Source organism: Capra hircus, chromosome 3, assembly GCF_001704415.2.
Source record: "Capra hircus breed San Clemente chromosome 3, ASM170441v1, whole genome shotgun sequence".
NCBI lineage: Eukaryota > Metazoa > Chordata > Mammalia > Artiodactyla > Bovidae > Capra > Capra hircus.
Window position 1 is genome coordinate 19,767,509 of NC_030810.1, and position 20,603 is coordinate 19,788,111.

The 20,603-nt window shown below is 40.8% G+C and overlaps 1 protein-coding gene and 1 pseudogene across 2 annotated transcripts in view; one reads left to right on the forward strand and one right to left on the reverse strand.

The window, feature by feature from the left end:
* Nucleotides 1-20,603, reverse strand: part of ZSWIM5 (zinc finger SWIM-type containing 5) — a 58,519-nt gene that overhangs the window by 28,736 nt on the left and 9,180 nt on the right. Inside the window, exons 5-11 of the mRNA XM_018046489.1 lie at nucleotides 12,905-13,084; nucleotides 7,075-7,251; nucleotides 4,439-4,585; nucleotides 3,799-3,936; nucleotides 2,150-2,410; nucleotides 1,800-1,935; nucleotides 846-1,003 (exon numbers count right to left, since the gene is read on the reverse strand). Coding sequence (XP_017901978.1) covers nucleotides 846-1,003; nucleotides 1,800-1,935; nucleotides 2,150-2,410; nucleotides 3,799-3,936; nucleotides 4,439-4,585; nucleotides 7,075-7,251; nucleotides 12,905-13,084 — 1,197 coding nt within the window. The remainder of the gene's footprint in view (nucleotides 1-845; nucleotides 1,004-1,799; nucleotides 1,936-2,149; nucleotides 2,411-3,798; nucleotides 3,937-4,438; nucleotides 4,586-7,074; nucleotides 7,252-12,904; nucleotides 13,085-20,603) is intronic.
* On the forward strand, nucleotides 18,187-18,906 carry LOC102186266 (annotated as a pseudogene). The gene has a single exon (XR_001295531.2). The product of XR_001295531.2 is annotated as a 60S ribosomal protein L9 pseudogene (transcript).

Genomic DNA, 20,603 nt, shown 5'->3' on the forward strand with positions numbered 1-20,603 from the left:
TACTCACAGTCCATGGCAGCTACTATTTTATTATAACTTCTCTGGGGCTTATTTTTACTTCTCTTTGTGATGAGATCTACATAGCTAACATGGAGGATGTGAGCTTAAAAACCTGAGTCACTCTGGACTGTCTTATTTTTTGACCAGGGGCCCTAGAAAAATCATAAACTCTCATATCTGAGATTTGGAGTTCCATCACTCACTGGATCTTCCAATGGTCCTGGGAAGCTGACAGGTCATTGACAATGATCCCCATTTTATAGATTTTTAAACCAGAGGATTAGAAATGTAAAGTGACTTTATCATATGGAAGGTTAGATTTAGAAGTTACCTTGCTAAGTCACTTCAGTCGTGTCTGACTCTGTGCGACCCCATAGACAGCAGCCCGTCAGGCTCCCCCATCCCTGGGATTCTCCAGGCAAGAACTCTGGAGTGGGTTGCCTTTTCCTTCTCCAATGCATGAAAGTGAAAAGTGAAAGTGAAGTCGCTCAGTCGTGTCCAACTCTTAGCGACCCCATGGACTGCTACCAGGCTGCTCTGTCCATGGGATTTTCCAGGCAAGAGTACTGGAGTGGGGTGCCATTGCCTTCTCCAGAAGCTACCTTAAAGATGATCTATTCTCTGTTCTCAAGAGTCCTACAATTAGTAACTATGGCAAAACTCTGACTTGGACTCAGGTGTTTATTGTAATAGGCAGTAATCAAAGTGAGGATCCCTACCACTCTAAGTGCTTAAGAGAAGTCGAATAGCTTCTCTTCTTCAGGAGACTCAGGCTAAGCCTTTGGTAGGTCATGACCAAGCAGGCATACTGGGGGTGCTGGAACCTTACATCTATCTATGCTCACCTTTGGCAGCAGTCAGCATGGTGGAGGCCAGTTCACACTGCTGTGATTCCAAGTGTCCAAGCGTGAACCAGCGAGGGTAACGGCTGGGCACCACAGATACCATATGGTGAGGGTGGGAAGTGTCGCCTGAAGAAGTTGAGTTTTCTAGAACAGGTAACCTAGAAGACCCAGGGAGAGTCATCAACTACTACCCAGACCCTTGCCATTCTGAGCCACCTTAGAGAAGCTTGTTCTTTGCTGGGGAGGAAATGGGAAGGAAAGGGTTAATGAGGACCCTCAAAGGTTTTAAAACCTATGAGTACTGTACTTCATATGAGGTGAGTGCCTGGGCACTTGGAAGAACTCAAGCTGAACAGTTCTTACTGAAAACAGTTCAAAAGTCATAAGATTATTTGTTAAAGTATAAGAAATATATGCCAAGTAATCCTCAGCAGTCCTTTCTGGTCAAGCTGAGGCACTCTCTCAGCCTTATAGTCTAACTTAAATTCTTCTGTACCGTCTGCTGCATCCAAGAGGACTACCTGCCTGAACCAAGGATTCTACTCTTGTTTGGAGACAGGATGCCCATAGCTCATTGTTCTCAAGTCTTGATACAGAAAGACTTACTTCTACTTCCCTAGATGTATCTGGTGACCTATGCCCGGGAACCATTTCTCAGTTAGATATGGAAGGGCTCAAACCCTTTGTGAAGCTGCCAAATTGGCCCTTGAACAAAGAGGCTCAGGCCTTGGATATTCTGTATCTGTTAAAATCTCAGAGGCTTCTTCAACTCACTGAGAATGCAGCCAGGGAACAAGCTAGGAGTCCTAGATCATAGGAAAATATCTGAACCATTTTAGGGCAGGCCAATGGCAGGTCCAATAGAACATAGAAAGAGGGAAAGAAAAGAAAGTGAGACAAACCAAGAGGCTTCTGCTTTGGTGGAGGCATTTGGGCTGGGAAAAGGCTACCCACCTCATGGCACGTAAGGCTAACTTATAGGACAGGTCTGGATCATGCGGCAGCAGAGCTGAGAACAAGTACTTGGCAAAGGTGTGCATGGGAACACTCTCTCGGTGGATGACTTCTCCCAGGCCGCTGAAGGGGCCTCCTGCAGGAAGGAGATAAACCAGCCAGTTGTTTATCTGTGCGCTTTTATTTGCCTGCCTGACCTTGAGCTCCAGGGCCCCACAAGTGCTCGCTAGCCATGGGAACCTTCATTACACTTTAAAGTCAGAAATGTTGCTGTGCTTGCGCTCTATTAGAGAGGGGGACCTGGAATCAAATGCCTAAGACTCTGTGCCAACAGTCCCTTCTCTACTTACCTTCTAGTAGTAAGATGCACTGTTTCTGCAGTGTTTGCACTAGCTCATCGTCCAGCTGCAGCTCCTGGAGTCGACTCAGCAGTTGCTCCTCATTACGGCACACCTTGTCCTGTGCATAGAGGCCTTCAGGCATCACCCTCTGTTGACCCATCCCCATCAGAGCAACTTCCATGGCCAATGACAGGTAGGACTCACTGCTGTTTGGGCAGCCTGCAGCCACAGGCACATGCTGGTACACAGGGGGTCTGCTTTCATTCATATCTGAGGACAATAGGGCACCAGATTTGTTAGGTCAGGTCCCATGGATTTTTGTGCCTCTCCCACCAATGCACACTTTGGGATACAGCTTGGTCAATAACTAACACAAAGAAGCTAAATGAAAAACCAGAACAGTAATATACTGAAAATAAAAAATAAAAACATACTAAAAAATGTTACACATGGTTCTAAAGATTAACTCCTTCCTAAAATATGAACTGGCTAGGCCAGCTGGAAAAAAATACAGTCATACTAGTCTTCTGTTAGAATGTTATGTAATACTACAATGATCTATTTTTGTGTCTGTCTCTTCATCAGAATGTAAGAACCTTCTAGGAAAGGGACTTTATCATTTTGCCTTAGGCATCTCCACTGTCCGGTATGTGTAAGGAGCCAAATGTTTGTGGTGAATAAATCCCAAGTACAGCCTCAGGTTCTTAAGACGTCTAAGTGTCATTATGCAGATGAAAGAGACCAAGGAGGATGATTCCTTTTTCAGGGGATAAGAGGAAAGACACAGTAGCCCTGTCTCGCATTGAAGCCACCTCTTGTATCTCTACCCAGAGATATCTGAATCATCCAGTTAAACTATTACTTTTGTGATATTTGCAACTTTAATGTTATTGTTACGTTTTATCCTCCACCTTTGGGTTCTAAGTTTCAGGAGAAGAGCACAGATCTAAAAGCCAGAGTCTTAATTTCTTTCCTTCCTCCCATTATCCATTTCGTAAATGTTTAAGGGAGACTATTAAAAGAGAGTTATTGCCCTAACTGCTGTTTTCAGGAACTTGAAAGGCTAGCAGAGACACTTGTAAACAAATTTTATGGCAGTGTGCTAAATACCGTAATATATGCATGTTTACAATACAGTGATAGCATAAAGGAAAAAAGAATCAATTTTGTCTCAAGTCCCTGTTAATTTGAGACTCTACTAAATTACCTCCCTTTTATTTCTCTTTTGTAAAATTGGTACAAAACTACCACCAGGGAGACTGTTCAAGGGAAACGTGAGAGTATTATGTAATTGCAAGGGATACACACACTGCTGATGCAAGCTCTTTTACATTTCCAGACTGTTTTGAGGACCTGGCCTCTGACTTCTCAAATCCCTCTGGTCCTTTTTGTTCCCTTTGGATTACTCTTCAGACATTCACAAGGTAGGAAAGTGACAGGAGCAAAGGAAAGCTGAAGCTGGCAAGGTAAAATGGGTGAACAGGACAGAGCCAGTCCACAGAGTGGGGAAGGAAGATAAGAAAGGAGCAATCCCAAGGAAACCACTCAGGGGAGGTCCAGTTTAGATAAGAGAGCAAGAGGGGTAAAACAGACTCTGTCATGGGAAGGAAGCGGGCTCCGAAGGGTAGTCTGGGCTTCCCTCAGGCTGACCCCTGTACCTGACACTTCCAGATAGCCATCATCATTCAGGCGGCAGGCCTCAGTCAAGGTGAGAAACAGGCAGCCAATTGGATCCAGAGGGTGGCCCACCCAGCCTTCTAGGTTTGTGATGGTTGTGGTTCCCCTCTGCAACAGTTCTGGAAATAAGCAGGTCAAAGTTTTTGAGAGGGATATACACACACTGCTCTCTGTCCCTGCTTGGTCTCTTCATCAGTCTCCTCATCAGTCTCCTTCAGGCGGTGGCCCTGAGACTCAGAGTAAAGCTTGCCTTGGGTTGAGGAGACTGGTCACCAGCTCATCAGCCACTATGAGGCCGTGTGGGATGCATTTGGGCTGCCTGCCGATAGCACACGTATGTAGACACAGCTTTACAGTTTAAAAAGGGTCTTCTCATACCAGATCTCAGTGGATCCAACTGTCCTATGTGAGAGGCAGGCCAGCATTATTATTCCCATTTTACAGATAAGAAAACTGAGATTTATAGAGGTAAAGAGAGGGATTCCACACAGAAAGGAGAATGACCTGGAATCCCCTAACCCCTGCCACACCAGGAAACTGAATGAAAATTAAGTCCTGGGCCTTGTAGTCCCTGAGAACCCCATCAGCCTAAGCAGTTGAGATGGCTCCTGATCACTATACCTTTCTTCTGATGCTTGTAGATTTCCAGCTGCCGCTGCTGCTGCAACCTGAGAGTATTGATAATGGCCACTGTGAGTCTGAGGGCCTCTTTTGGGTAACCATGGGAACGCAGGGCATCAACCCGAGCACAGGCTGTAGGCACATGCTCTATCAGATGAGAAGAAGATATTTTGATTGAGTTAAATTTTCAAATCAGGAAAACTTGTGTTTGACAAAGGGAGACCGTATTCAGTTCAGGTCCTCAAATTTGACCTGACATCTATTGTGTACCAGAAATTGTATTTTATCTTTTAGGGATATAAAGTTGAATAAGTCACAGGTACTACCTCCAAGGAGATACACTGTAGCCTCAGTACAGTGGTTTGGTGTAGAGAGGGGCAAAGAACTAGGATGATAAACTGTTATACCTCTTTCTGAACACAAACCTCAGGAACCTAATGCAGCAATATACTACTTTTATAGAGGAAGGCCTCACTTGTTTATTAATCCTGTTTCCTGAGAACCTATTATGTGCCAGGTAGCATGCTGCGCAAAGCAACTACAAAAATGTATAAGAAACAGTTACTGTCCTCAAAGAGCTCATAAATAATACATAAAAAGATCATTATAAAACAGTTAAAAAGAAATGACAAGATAGAAATATACACAGAAAGAAAATATTTGAGCTATATGCTTTGTAGGGCAAGTAATATTTTAAATAGGTAGAAAAACAGAAAGAGGCATCCCTGGCAAAGAGAACATATAAATAAAGGCATGTAAGTAAAAGCATAAAAAGTATTCTGGATAACATCTTCAGAGTATAGCAAATAGTTTTGTGTAGAGTTAGGTTATGTGGCTAGAGATAGCCTGTAAAGGTGGAGTCTGGAATGTTAAGAGCTTTGAATGCCATTCTAAGAAGTTTGGATTTACCTTAGGCATAATGGATGACTACCAAACACTTATAAATGGGGAAGGGACATAAATATACACAAAGCATATAGCTTTGCCCTGCAAAGCATATAGCTCAAATATTTTCCTTCTGTGTTTATTTCTATCTTGTCATTTCTTTTTAACTGTTTTATAATGATCTTTTTATGTATTATTTCTGAGCTCTTTGAGGACAGTGACTGTTTCTTACACATTTTTGTAGTTGCTTTGCCCAGCCTGCTACATGGCACATAATAGGTTCTCAGGAAACAGGATTAATAAACATAAAAATTATAGGAATAATTATAGAAAATACAGATAAAATAGAAAATAAAAATCAGAGATAACCATTATTTCTAATTTCATATTTTTATGAAAAATATGTATCTCTAGACTTTCCTAAATAATTTTAATAAAAATGATGTATTATATAATTAGGTTTTCCACTTAATAATTCATTGTAAATATTTTTCCATACCATTAAATATACTTCCATAATATTAAAAATGATTACATATCATTCCATTAAATATGTGTACTATCCATTGGCTCAATCAGTCCCCTATTGCTGGACATTATTGTTTTTAATTTTTCTCATCTATACATTATATGTTCATGCTCTAATAAACCTCATAACTTTATGTACATTCTTAGTTAATTATAGCTCAGGATAAATTCCTAGATATAGAATTCCTGGATCAAGGGCTATGAATTTATTTTAAAGGTTTTTGATAAGTGTTGCTGAACTGCAGTAAGTATTTATATTCCTACCAGTAATATATGAGATTACTATATCCAATGTAGCCTCTCCTACACCAAAACCAGTTATCTTTATTTAAAAAAATTCCTATTTGACAACTGAAACATGGTAATTCAGTGTTGTTTTGATTTGGATCTTTGTTTATAATGGGGTGTGTATTTTTCACACACTTGTTAGATTTATGTTTTAAAAGTATTAGATCAGAGAAGAGGAAAAATAATCAGTGGGAATTTCAGGTAGTGACCTACAGTGAGTTTGGCCAAAAACTTTCAAGAGAGAGACAGGCACACATCCAGATTCAGCAGGCTCTTGTGAAAGACAAAGATATGGGATGAGGGACAGAGGTAGGGAATTAGGAGATGATAATAAAAATGTATGCTATTGTTTTAAGACTCAGAGAATGAATATTATTTTATAAGTGTGTAGTATGGAATATGCATTCTGTAACAAAGTCAAGAACAGACTCAAAGAAGGCTAGAGGAGAGTTTAAACTCATGATGGAAAATTCTATGATGATAAAGGAAGGAATGAGGAAAGGAAGACAGCTTGGTGACAAATGCAGACAGTCTGAGCTACTAGTACAGAGCGATTTAAGTTTCAAAGTTCATGCCTTTTTAGCAAAACATGTAATTTCAGAGTAGATTCTAATGTTGTTCAGTAACTGCTAAGAGTCTATGAACTGATGTCTAATGGTTTTGTTAGTACTCCTTTAGATTTATTAGCTCCTTTCCCCTCCCCAAACTCAGGAAACAATAGAAATACCTCTTTTTGAGATTATTGTACTTCAGCTGAGAACATATACAAGTGGCTCAGGCTATACCCTGAGGCCCTAGTCAAGGCCCCAAAAGATCTGGATGAAGACTGTCCAAAGGCTGGTTGTGTTGCTGGTACCTATGGAGATGGCTCACTCAGGCCTGACATGAGGTGAGACTGGGCTCTGAAATTCTTAGAGTAGGATAAGTACACTTACCAAGCCACAGTGGTTGGCCTTGGGAATTGAAGAGTAGCCTCTCACTTTCCCGCTGGCAGGCAGGAGCTGTATATACATCACTGCTGATGATTCGCTGTAAGTGGCTGTCCTGCCAATGCAACTCACGGCCCTCGATGGCTCTAGTGAACACCGTCCGTCTCGGTCTGGATAAAGAATCTGGAGAAAGGAAAAAAGATGCAGCAGTTCAGTGATGGGTAATCTGAAGATCTAACTCCTGTGTCTTCTTCAGGATGGGACAGGCAGAACAATAGTGTATAGTTAGTGAGGGCAGCAACTCTGCCATTTGTCTGGGTATTCATTGTCTTACTTCTTTATTGGGTAGCTTTTAATGTGTCCCTGTCCTCTATGGGAAGAACCTTTCTACATAGATCTATGACTGAAGACCAATTTCTCCTAAGACCCAGAGCTACATGAGAGAGAGGAGGGATAGTGATGCTCAGCTGCTCAGTTACAAGGATTCCAACTGCTTCTACAGAAGCCAAAGGAAAAGATAAGCAGTGAGGTAATATCCTTGGTCAACCCATAACTGGTTTCTTTTACAGTATGACCCGTATCAGACTAAGTACTTCTGTCACATTGATATAAAAGCTGAAAAACAGTGGCAGTCCTGTGTATTCTGGTATCTTTAATTTTTAAAATAATTTTATTTCTTTATGCATTTTCTTTTGGCTGGGCTGGATCTTCATTGCTGTGTGGGCTTTTCTCTAGTTGTGGCAAGCAGGCTTCTCATTGTGGTGGCTTCTCTTACTGTGGAGCACAGATTCGAGGCACTTTCATTTCAGTAGTCACAGCACAGGGGCTCAGAGAATAGGCTCAGTAGTTGGGGCACACGGGCTTAGTTGCTTTGCGGCATGTGGGATCTTCCTGGTTCAGGGATCAAACCTGTCCCCTGCATTGGCAGGTGGATTCCTCACCACTGAGCCACCAGGGTAACTCCTCTGGTATCTTTATCACGCTAGTATCTGCAGGCTTACAACCTGTTCTCCAGTAAGAAAACCTGAGGCTGACTAAAGATTAATTGAATTGTTTTCTCAATGGAGTCCTACCAAAACATCTCTCTTCAGGAAAAGGGCTGAAGGGAAACAGCAGACAAAGTAAGCTCAATTCTTTAGGGTGGTGTGTAGGAGCTGACTCATTAGAAAAGACCTTGATGCTGGGAAAGAGTGAAGGCAGGAGGAGAAGGGAACAACAGAGGACAAGATGGTCAGATGGCATGGACTCAATGCCAACTCAATGGACATGAGTTGAAGCAAGCTCCAGATGGTGAAGAACAGGGAAGCCTGGCGTGCTGCAGTCCATGGGGTCACAAAGAGTCGGACACGACTGAGCGACTGAACGACAAAATACTAGAGTGGGTTGCCATTTCCTTCTCTAGGGGATCTTCCTGACCCAGGGATCGAACCTGAGTCTCCTGCATTGCAGGCAGATTCTTTACCATCTGAGCCACATGGGGTTTAATAAGGTAACATCTGAATAGAGACCTGAAGGAACCAAAGAGCAAGCCTTAGATATAACTAAGGAAGCGCATTCTAGGCAAAAGGAACAGCAAGTGTTAAGCTAAGGTGGGAACATATTTGAAGTTTTTGAGGGCAGGGCAGAGGCCAGCGTACATAGAATGGAATGAGCAAGCCAGAAACTCACAGGAGATGAGGTCAGAGAGATACTAGGGAACCAGAATGGGCAGAGCCTTCTAGGCCATGAGGAAAGATGAGAAGCCACTTGAGGGCTTTTGAAGGTGTATGATCTGATTTGACAACTGGCAGCAGCATAGAGAACAGACTTTAAGGTAGAAGCAGTTAGGAGGTCACTGTAATAATTTGTGAAAGATAATCTGTTCAGAGTAATATGCAGTAGAGACAATGAGAGTAAATGAACTTTGGCTATGTTCTAAAGGCAAAGGTGACAGGATTTGCCCATGGATTAGATCTGGGGGATCTGGGTGAGAAAGAGAAGAATCATGTTTGGGAACGCATGTAAGAATTAAAGATTTTAAAATTTAAAAAATAAAAAACTAAAAAAAAAAAAAAAGATGCAGGAAGGATATGAAAAAAAAAAAAAAAAAAAGAATGACTCCAAGGTTTTTAAGGTAGGCTTGCTATATGCGGAGATAGGGAAGTCTACACAAGAGGAGCAGGTTTGGGTGGGGCTTGAGAGGTAAGAAATCCTACTGAGATGTCTATTAATATCTAAGAGGCAATATCAAAAAGGTAGTTAAACATGTAAATCTGGAGTTGAGAGGAAAAGTTTGGGCAGGAGATATAAATTTGAATATTGTTAGTATATAGATGATTATTAAAACAATGCAATTATCAGGGGAGTAAATACAGATAGAGAAGTGGTTTGATGACTGAGCCCTGGGTACTCTAGAATTTTAGGTTGGGAAGTGGTGGGGAAACAGTAAAGGAGACTGAGGAGGGGCCAAGGAAGAGGAGAACCAAGAGAACAGTGTCGTGGAATAAGATGAAAAAGGTGTTTGAAAGAGAGAGTGACCAGCAGTAACAAATACTGTTGATAGATCAAGTAAATTCTGACTTGAAAACTAGATTTAGGAATGGTTACCATTAGTGACCCAGAGAAGGCAATGGCAACCCACTCCAGTACTCTTGCCTGGAAAATCCCATGGACGGAGGAGCCTGGTGGGCTACAGTCCATGGGGTGGCTAGGAGTCGGACACGACTGAGCGACTTCACTTTCACTTTTCACTTTCATGCATTGGAGAAGGAAATGGCAACCCACTCCAGTGTTCTTGCATGGAGAATCCCAGGGACAGGGGAGCCTGATGGGCTGCCGTCTCTGGGGTTGCACAGAGTCGGACACAACTGAAGTGACTTAGCAGCAGCAGTGTTAGTGACCAGTACCAGAGCTGTTTCAGTACTGGAGGGATGACTGCCTGACTCGAGTGAATTCAAGGAAGAATAAGAGCAGAAGCAGAGAAGATAAATATATAACATTCTTTTGAGCATTTTTCTTAATTCTACCACTTATTTCTACTCTCTCAGAGAAATAGGGTGGTAGACAGGAGAGGCATGTAGGGTCAGCAAGTATGTTTTTTTGTTTTATTTTGTCTCAGGTGAAAGATAAAACAATGTGCTGGTATACTCCTAGGAATAATCCACAAAAATCTGTGATGCAGGAGAGAGGAGATAATTCCTGGGGTGATTCCTAGGTAAAAGAGAAGGAATAGGTTCTTAAGAGCAAATGGAGTGCTTGGACCTAGACAGAAGCACAAAGAAGAATAGGGGAGCAGGCAGACAGAGTAGATGGGCATAGACAGAGGCAGATATGACGACAGAGTTTTGGAGATTCTCTTCTGATTGCTTCTGTATTCTCAGTGAACAGGGAGCAAGGCTCTAGGCTGTAGGTGAGGAAGGGGAGAAAGCATAGAAAGTTTTAAGGAAAGGCAATGTGAACCAGTAATTTAGAAGAGTGAAAGGAAGCATGGACTAGAGAAATGTAGCTGATGTATGGACAGTACAATGGGCCCACTTGAGATTACTGGTCGTGAACTTAAATAAGACCAGTTATCGTGGTCGTGTTTCTCGCCAATATGCTCACTGTGTGAGTGTGAGCACTGAGTAATTAGAAAGTCAGACCGAATTACTAAGGATAAGGTTTTGCTATGTGACTATAACTAAGGGAAAGAGGGAGTTGAGTATGTTTGCAGAGTAGTGATTATAATGATGTACCAAGGAATCTAATCTGGATAAGGAGGAAAATGAGGCTACCACAAGAGTGAAAAAGTGACAGGATCAAAATTCCTAATGGGGTCTAGGAATTACTGGAATATGCATAACAGATAAAATAATCTAGTAAGGCTGGTGGTGGTAATTAGAGCTGCTTGAAATTATGACTGTAAAGAAGGAGCAGTTATTGGTAATGAAAGGGTTCAGGGTATGACCTTGGGGTTGCATGGCCAAGTTACGTAGAAGATAGACTATTGGTACTTCCCTGGTGGTACAGTGGTTAGGAAACCACATGCCAATGCAGGGGACATGAGTTTGATCCCTGGCTGGGGAAGACCCCACATGCCTGAGAGCAGCTAAGCCTGTGCACTACAACTACTGAAGCCCAAGAACCCAAGAGTGCACGCTCTCCAACAAGAGAAGCCATCACAGAGTGAAGCCTGTGCACCGCAACTAGAGAGTAGCCTGCACTCGTCGCAACTGGAGAAAGCCCGCACACGGCAGTGAAGACAAGGCACAGCCAAAAGTTAACACAAAAGATAGACTATTCAAAGAGAGGAGGTCAAAGAACTCGGAGGCTTGAATACCGGAAGTGTCATCTATGTGGCTAAGAATTACAACAGAAGTACGGACAGAGAGTAGTGTTAGTGAGCCAACTGCCAAAAATCTTCAAGGAATGAGGGGTATTAACCCAGAGATAAAAATGACCAAAACCAGGAGGGTAGCAGACAGCATGTTTTAACAGCATCAACTTTAAAACTGGGGGGTATTTTAGGAAGGAGGATAGGATAATGATGTAGAAATGGCAATGAAGAGTAAGCAGGATGCCTACTGCTCCATCAGGCCCAAAGGTAAACATACATGACTGATAAATCAGTCACGGCCTGAGAAAACTTAACAGGAAACAATACCCTCAAATAAGAACCAGTAACAAGTGTTTTGGAACGAGAGAAGCCACCACAATGAGAAGCCTGCAGAGCATAACTAAAGAGTAGCCTCTGCTCACTGCAACTAGATAATGCCTATGTGCAGCAATGGAGACCCAGCACTGCAAAAAAAAAAAAAAAAAGGAACAGTAACAATAACAACAAATAACCAAAATAATATACAAGAAAGAAACTGACGGACTGGAGGCATATGTTTATATGCAGCATTGGATTCTCTCTATGCCAATCCAAAGCCAATACTAATAGCATGAATTCCTATGTTGTGGAGGTTAGATGAGCTACCCAGGAAAGGGGAGCTTCATGTGGTGAAGTTGTAGCCTTTTCATCTCTCATTACCTTGGTTGCCTTAAATACACTGATAATCAATTATGGAATAGTAGATGAAGACCAAGCAAGAACAATAATTTAAGTGATTTCCCCCTTGAGGTTAAAAATATCAGTAGATTTATCACTTACAATAAAAGGGAAGACATGTAAAATCAATGTTTGATAAAATCTACCAGTAAAAGATCCCCATGGGCTAAAGAGCAATCAATTGCTAGCAGCACATGGCCTGAGTTAGATGAACTAAAGCTGATGTGAATGCTGATGCCCAGTAATATCTGGTCAGTGGGCTCAAAAGGCAGAGGGTACAGTATCACTGTACTGAATTTGTCTTAAAATGGGGCAAGAGTAAGCAGTATCTTGGAAGCATGGCCCCGGCCTCTTCCCCCCAGATATCGGGTATATAAAAATTTGAGGAAAACAGAGAAAAGTAAGAAAAGCAGCTGTCAGGACATTTTTTAAAGTTTTTTTTTTTCTTCTTCCTGCAGGTATTCCATCTTTCCCTTGAGGTAAGTCTTCTGAGATAAAACCAGCCCCAATGGAGGCCAAGATCCATGAGTCATGAAGAACTTGAAGGGTAAAGAGGATTCATGCAGAGGGTTCCAGGAATTCATGCTGGGCACTGTAAGGACACACCCAGAGTAGAAAAGGACAACATACCCAATGTCAAAGATAAAAAGCTTGCCCTTATTTAAAATGGTTTGGCATTTCAAGGTAAACAAAGGACAGGCTTTTCTTATTTAGGATGACAATTCTGACAGTCTAGAAGTTGTCCAGCCACCTTCGTTCTAGGGCTTTAACCTCTGACCTTTTGGAGTTTCAGGCACCAAGACCCTAGAATGACATCTGGCTCACCTGAACTGTGACTGGCATTCTGGGGAAGTGCATTGGTGATGTTGGGCAGCTCATGCCCATAGTTCCCATCCTCCAGGGGACAGACATCCAGGTCATTCCATTTCTGCAGTTGCTGCAGCCAACAGGATTTTTCTTCCAATTTGCAATGTGGATTTAAAATGATGCACACCCATAAGGCCCCTGGAAAAGAAAGCAACCACATCCTTGACATCTCTACTTTGATGTATGTCTAAGCCTTAATTTTTCAGTTTACTCTTTTCTTCTATTTTCAGTTGGTAGGAAAAGTTTCCAAAACATCAGTTCTCAATATAAAAAACCAAATCTGCTAAAGTTTTCAGAAATGCTTATTTTTCCTTCCCAAAGGTTTCTTAAAGCAGAGTAGCTATCTTGATATCTGGGTATGTGCCTGTGTTTGATGAACAAGATAGATTTGGACTTGAATTCTGAGCTCAAATTGGCAGTCCAACAATTTATTGAGAGCTTTCTTGTTCAAGAGTTTGTACTGGAGAATAAGACACTGTTCCTACCCTTGAGGAGCTCTGCAGTGGGGGAAGACAGAAAAATAAACACAGTGTCATTTGAATATGAATATGATAAGCATTAAGATAAAGATATGTTCAGGGTACGATAATAGCACAGAGCAAAGACATTTACTGTAAGAAGGAAGGTGCTCAGAAAAGGATTCAATTTTTGGTTAGTTGATCTTGGGCTTTCTGAGCTTCAAATCCCTCAACTGTAAAACAGATCATAATGTAGAGAGCCTGGCATATTACTTGGCATGTAGTGGAATTATATTTCCTTTTTCTAGGGAAAATAATTTATTTGGACTTGGATTTTGATACTGTTGATCAGCTATGATGCCTTAAAACTATCACATTCTTGGATCTTCTCTGTCATTATAGCAGCATATCACATATTCCACATAACCAGTAAGTACTGTTTCTTTGATCCCATCACCCTTCTTTTCAAGCAAACCTGCTTCCTCTTTTCAAAGTTGGTTGCATGGCTGAGCCAGAAATATTCTCAATCTCAAGTTAACAATAAAACCTGGCTGCAGAGTGTCTTAAGTTAAACATTCTTTGGGATGGAGCTACATCTATGGATGGAGGTATATTCAGACACTATTTCAAGACCCCTTAAAGTCAAATAAGAATGTTTTAAAAGACCATTTAAGCCTCAATTTCAGGTACTAACTAGAAGATAAAAATTCATTTCTATAGGTTCAAATAAGTTTTTCAAATCTACAATGAAAAAGAAACTATACTATATAATACTGTAGTATTTTGTATAATGATGGCTCTTAAGAGGATTAGTTAGGAGTCAAATTAAGTGACTCTAACTTATAATAATTGTAACCCAGGTGGCTCAGTGGTAAAGGATCCACCTCCCAATGCAGGAGAAAAAGGAGAGGCAGGTTTGATCCCTGAGTTGGGAAGATCCCCTGGAGAAGGAAATGACAACCCACTCCAGTCTTCTCACGTGGAAAATCCCATGGACAGAGGAGCCTGGTGGGCTACAATCCATAGGCTCACAAAGAGTTAGCCACTGCTGAGCGACTGAGCACACACATACACAAATAATAATAATTATAATAAAGACAGTAAATACTATTATAGCCATATATAAAGTGTTATGAGAATAGGTATGATGGAACAATTAACTCTGTACATGGGGTCAGGAAAGGTTACAACATTTGAGTTTGTCCTTGAAGAATAAACATGAGTTAATTCTATTTAAAAATGGCTAACTAAACATGTATGTTTATCACTACTCCCTCTTAATACTTTATTAAAACAAAAGTGGAGAGATAAAAACAGGCATAAATATTCAAGGTAGTTCAGTCCTGCTCATTCCCTCTCCTGGAAGAAAACCAGAGCTTTACTCACTGGAAAGACTGATTCACAGAAGTTCTGGACTGGGAATACTACACAAAGCTGAGGGTAGATTTTCCTCACTAAAAACTGAGGGATTAAGAAAAATATACATATGGAACAAATGAACACCCTCACCCCCACCATGCAGTCCTCTTTCCCTGCTTGGTTGTGAGAAGACTGTGGTGGTCTTATAACTGAGACACTGTGTTCATGTCCTAGTGTTTTGTGGAAGGCAGAACTTCTGAGTAATAAGATTAGCTGAGGAAATACCTAAGCAAAGTGCTAAAGGAGCAGCCTGGTTCCTCTTGAGTGCTTAGAGTAAAATGCAAGAAGAAAGAAATTATTTAAAGACAGAACTGTTCATCAAAAAGGAAGTAAAACTTAAAGATGTGAAACATTCTCAGCCTATGCACATTGAAAAGAATGAGAAAAGCTGTTTGGGAAAGAACCCTAAGGGTGTGACCTTAAAAGAGGTAAATCCTCATCTTTCATTGTAGGAAGAAAAAGAGAACATCTATAATTTTAAAAATTAAGAAAGAACGGTCATCTAGAAATATGGAGGCATATTAGAAAAAGCAGCTAGAAGAATTAAAAATTGCTTTTTCTAAGAAGTAGAAACTGACAATGTAAAGGAATATGGCAGAGGAATACTGCTTTTTATTATAAAGTTTGTAGAACCATTTGAAATTTTAACCTGTGTACATGTATTACTTCATTTTAAAAGAAGAACAAGAGATAAATAGGAGTTGTTTAAGCACAGAAATGGTGGGAGAGTATGTACCAAAACAGGGGGAAGGACATAAGGGAAAGCAAAAATGCTGAGATGTCATTGTAGTCTCTTTGAATATTTGTAGTCTATTGGATGTTTTTTCCTTTTGGTAGAAAATTTTTGTAATCTAGGATGTCAGCTTTTAATACTATTGGGACTGTGAGTTCCTATCAATAAAAGTTCACCTTTCTGAACACCAGGTGGCAAGAAATCCTTAATATACAGAAGGTAAAAATTTTTGAACAGTGTGGCAATAAGAAAGATGCACAAATATTCAGATCATAAAAGTTACTTTCTCAACTTTTAGAATTCAAGAATCCTAAAGGCCTGTATAAACCTCATGAAAAAAACTTTTTTTCACATAGTAGTTCTTCTCCTATGGTGTCTGTGTTACACTGTTTGCTGGTTCTTGTAAAATTAATGTAGGGATAGGGTATGGTCAATTTTATTGGAAACTATTAAGAGGTCAAGTAAAGTAACAACAGAGAAGAGCAATATGGCAGACACTGGTGGTTTTAACCAAAGCTACTTATCAGTAGAGTGACAGCAATGAGCAATGGAAGACTGCAGTGGGCTCAAGAGAGGATATGGAGGTAAGCAAATGGAAAGAGGGACGAGGTTTTCAAGAAGTGTTGTTCTGAAGGAAAAAAGAGAAATGAGGTAGTGATTAGAGGAGGAGGGGAAAATCAAAGGCACTTATGAGACTGAAAATATTAGACCATATTTGTATTCTGATGGAATTGATCCAGTATTGAGGGAGAAATTAATGATACCTGAGAAAAGAGTAATTGCAGGAGCAAAATTCTTGAGAAAAGGAAATGGCACAGGAACAGGAGCAAATATGTAAAGGCTGGTCTTTTATGGGAGCAAAGATACTTTATAGGTTTTAAAAGAAAATTTTTAAAAATGTGCACCCGTGGCTGATTCATGTCGATGTATGGCAAAACCCACCACAGTATTATAAAGTAATTATTATCCAATTAAATAAATTTTTTTTAAAAAAGCATATGTGTACAGACGTGGGAAGATGAGAAAACCGTGCCTGACTGCTTCTGTTATCTCCCATTCAGAAACTGAAGGAACTGAGGCCACTCCTCCCATTCTTACTATCCCTGCTGAGACCATCCCCAGAGGAGCAGGCCTTTTGACCAGTAAGGAACCCTCAGAGTAGTTGGGGCGGGGCGGGGGGGGGGCATGAATGCACATGCTCTAGTGTCTAACCCAATAACGCAGTGTTTTATAAAATGTGGTCTCTGGAAGAACATCATCAGCATTCTCTGGGAATTTGTTGGAAATGCAAAGTATCAGGTCCTCCTCCAACTGACAAGATCAGAAACTCAGGTCAGGGCCCAGCAATCTATTTTAACAAGTATCCCAGGTGATTCTGGGAAGATCATAGATAGCGGTCTGTGCAGAATGCTGAGAGTTTCTTGGAAGGTTGATACAGCAATTTCTTAGATATGAAAATGTCACAACCAGGAGCTTTTCATAATGAATCTGAGTAACCAACAAAAGCTTTAGACGCACTGAGGTCATGCTCCACTTACTTCCTGTCACCTAAGGCCAAGTCCAAATCCACAACACAATCCTGCGATTATCACAGAAATTATTCCCAAGAGATTCAGGCCTCAGATAAACCTGATGCTCTGAAGGCTAATTTCAAATTCTTAAAAAACATGCACTTTTGGGGAACACAGCACATGCGAGATGAAATTGAGGGAGATGTTGCACAAGGATGCTTGATTTGGAGTTGGACAGGTTGGGGCTCCAGTGCTAGAGCCACCACCTGCTAGTGTGTGACTTTGAACAAAAAACTTTCTGACCTCCATTTTTCTCACCTGAACATATGGAGATGCTGATGTCTTATTCTTGAAGGGTCCATGCCTACAATCCCTTCTGAGGGAAGCTGTTTCCAAGTTGCCATGCACTGTATTACATGACCCTGGTCACAACTGGTTAGAACAGTATCTTTAAATTAATATTTCAATATTCCTGTACTTTGGAAAATGTGATTGTGTCAGAGAGACAGTTTCCTATACTTCTTTATTTCATTCTGTATCCAGAAGTAACCAGAGGTGTCTCTGTTTCTTTGCAATAAACACACAATTACTTCATAGGTTTGTTATGAGAATTAAACATGCATACAATCTTTAACACAGAGACTGGCACATAATGTTCAATAATGTAGCTGTTCATTATTAATGAAAACTCCAAAGCTATAGTGCCTCAGGTGATATGAAGCCCCAGCACTCAAACCAAAACCCCACACTTTCCAGCCCCAAAGTAACCATGTAAAGTCTGAATCATTAAGCCTTATTCCTCAAAGCTTTTAGCTCTAAGACTATAATGTATTAATATATGCTTTGGGGAATTCACTAAAGTCCTAAGCTGTAGTGGTTTTATGGTGCTCTTTTGTACGAGAGGAAAGTCTGTCATTGCTTTTTGGGGTGGAGAAAGTACGGAGAAGCTATATTAGAAATTTCAGAATACGCCATAAACAACTTTTCTAGTATAACGCCAAAGTGGAGCCGTGACTGGATTGTAAGTTCAGAGTATGAAGGATTCTGCAAACAGGGAGGGGAGTTGAGTATCACCATTGCAAAACTGTCATTGAAATGGAAATGATGAAGATAAATAATGACTAAAGAAGATGGTCTTGCTCTCTTTGCCGCATCTACTGCGAGAATGAAGACCATTCTCAGCAATCAGACTGTCGACATCCCAGAAAATGTCGACATTAACTTGAAGGGACAGAGTTATTGTGAAGGGCCCCAGAGGCACCCTGCGGAGGGACTTCAATCACATCAATGTAGAACTCAGTCTCCTTGGAAAGAAAAAGAAGAGGCTCCATGTTGACAAATGGTGGGGAAACAGAAAGGAATTGGCCACTGTTCGCACAATCTGTAGTCACGTACAGAACATGATCAAGGGTGTTACACTGGGCTTCCGTTACAAGATGAGGTTGGTGTATGCCCACTTCCCCATCAACGTTGTTATTCAGGAGAATGGTTCTCTTGTGGAAATCCGAAATTTTTTAGGTGAAAAATACATATGCAGGGTTCGAATGAGGCCAGGGGTTGCCTGTTCAGTATCTCAAGCCCAGAAAGATGAGTTGATTCTTGAAGGAAATGACATTGAACTTGTATCAAATTCAGCTGCTTTGATTCAGCAAGCCACCACAGTTAAAAAGAAGGATATCAGAAAATTTTTGGATGGTATCTATGTTTCTGAAAAAGGAACAGTTCAGCAGGCTGATGAATAAGATCTCAGTGATCCTGCTGCAGAAACAACAAGATAGCAGATGGTTCTATGGACTCAGTTGTGATCGTTTAAAGAGACAATAAAAACTCTTGATTTGAGAAAAAAAAGAAAAAAGAAGATGGTCTTAATGACAAGAATCTTGAACAAAGAGACCATTCATGAGGCCACAGGTCTAATTTAATCTAAAAGTCCCAAGGTCCTCAACCAGGCCAGTTATGACAAGAAATAAAAGTGTGAATGGACACTAAATTACATTTAAAAGATCAAGGAATCAAATTATATTGGTGACTGGATGTAAGGAATGACACAAAAATGAATGCTTGACAATAAGTTTTGTCGAATAAGAAATGGAGGTGCCAATGCCAGGTTCAGGGGAATCTTTCTTCATAGAAGGCCTGATTTCATTTTTGGATTTCTCAAGTTTGAGGTGATCAGGAGATTTTTTTCAGTAGAAATGGTCATAGGGTAGCAGCTAATATGAGACTGGAAATGAGATAATCGAAAGAGGATGAGGAAGAGAACACCACAGAAGTAACTCTGAGGTCATGATACTAAAAAAAAAAAAAAAAGAGTTCTCAAAGGACTGGAAAAGGTCAGTTTTCATTCCAATCCCAAAGGAAGGCAATGCCAAAGAATGTTCAAACTACCACACATTTGCACTCATCTCAGATGCTAGCAAAGTAATGCTCATAATCCAAGCCAGGCTTCAACAGTACGTGAACCATGAACTTCCAGATTCAAGCTGGATTTAGAAAAGGCAGGGGAACCAGAGATAAAATTGCCAACATCCATTGGATCATAGAAAAAGCAAGAGAGTTTCAGAAAAAAATCTACTTCTGCTTTATTGATTACACCAAAGCCTTTGACTGTGTGGATCACAACAAACTGTGGAAAATTCTAAAAGAGATGGGAATACCAGACCACCTGACCTGCTTCTTGAAAAATCTATATGCAGGTCAAGACGCAACAGTGAGACATGGACAACAGACCAGGTCCAAATTGGGAAAGGAGTATGTCAAGGCTGTATATTGTCACCCTGCTTATTTAACTTCTATGCAGAGTACATCATGAGAAATGCTGGGCTGGATGAAGCATAAGCTGGAATCAAGATTGCCAGAAGAAATATCAGTAACCTCAGATATGCAGATGACACCACCCTTATGGCAGAAAGTGAAGAGGAAGCCTCTTGATGAAAGTGCAAGAGGAGAGTGAAAAAGTTGGCTTAAAGCTCAACATTCAGAAAACTAAGATCATGGCATCCGGTCACATCACTTCATGGCAAATAGATGGGGAAACAATGGAAACAGTGAGAGACTTTATTTTTTTTGGCTCCAAAATCACTGCAGATAGTTGACTGCAGCCATGAAATTAAAAGACACTTGCTCCTTGGAAGAAAGGCTATGATCAACCTAGACAACATATTAAAAAGCAGAGACATTACTTTGCCAACAAAGGTCCATCTAGTCTAGTCAAAGCTATGGCTTTTCCAGTAGTCATGTATGGACGTGAGAGTTGGACTATAAAGAAAGCTGAGTGCTGAAGAATTGATGCTTCTGAAGTGTGGTGTTGGAGAAGACTCTTAAGGGTTCCTTGAATGTCAAGGAGATCCAACCAGTCTATCCTAAAGGAAATCAGTCCTGAATATTCATTGGAAGGACTGAAATTGAAACTGCAGCTGAAACTCCAATACTTTGGCCACTTGATGTGAAGAACTGACTCACTAGAAAAGACCCAGATGCTGGGAAAGATTGAAGGAGGGAGGAGAAGGGGCCGACAGAGGATGAGATGGCTGGAT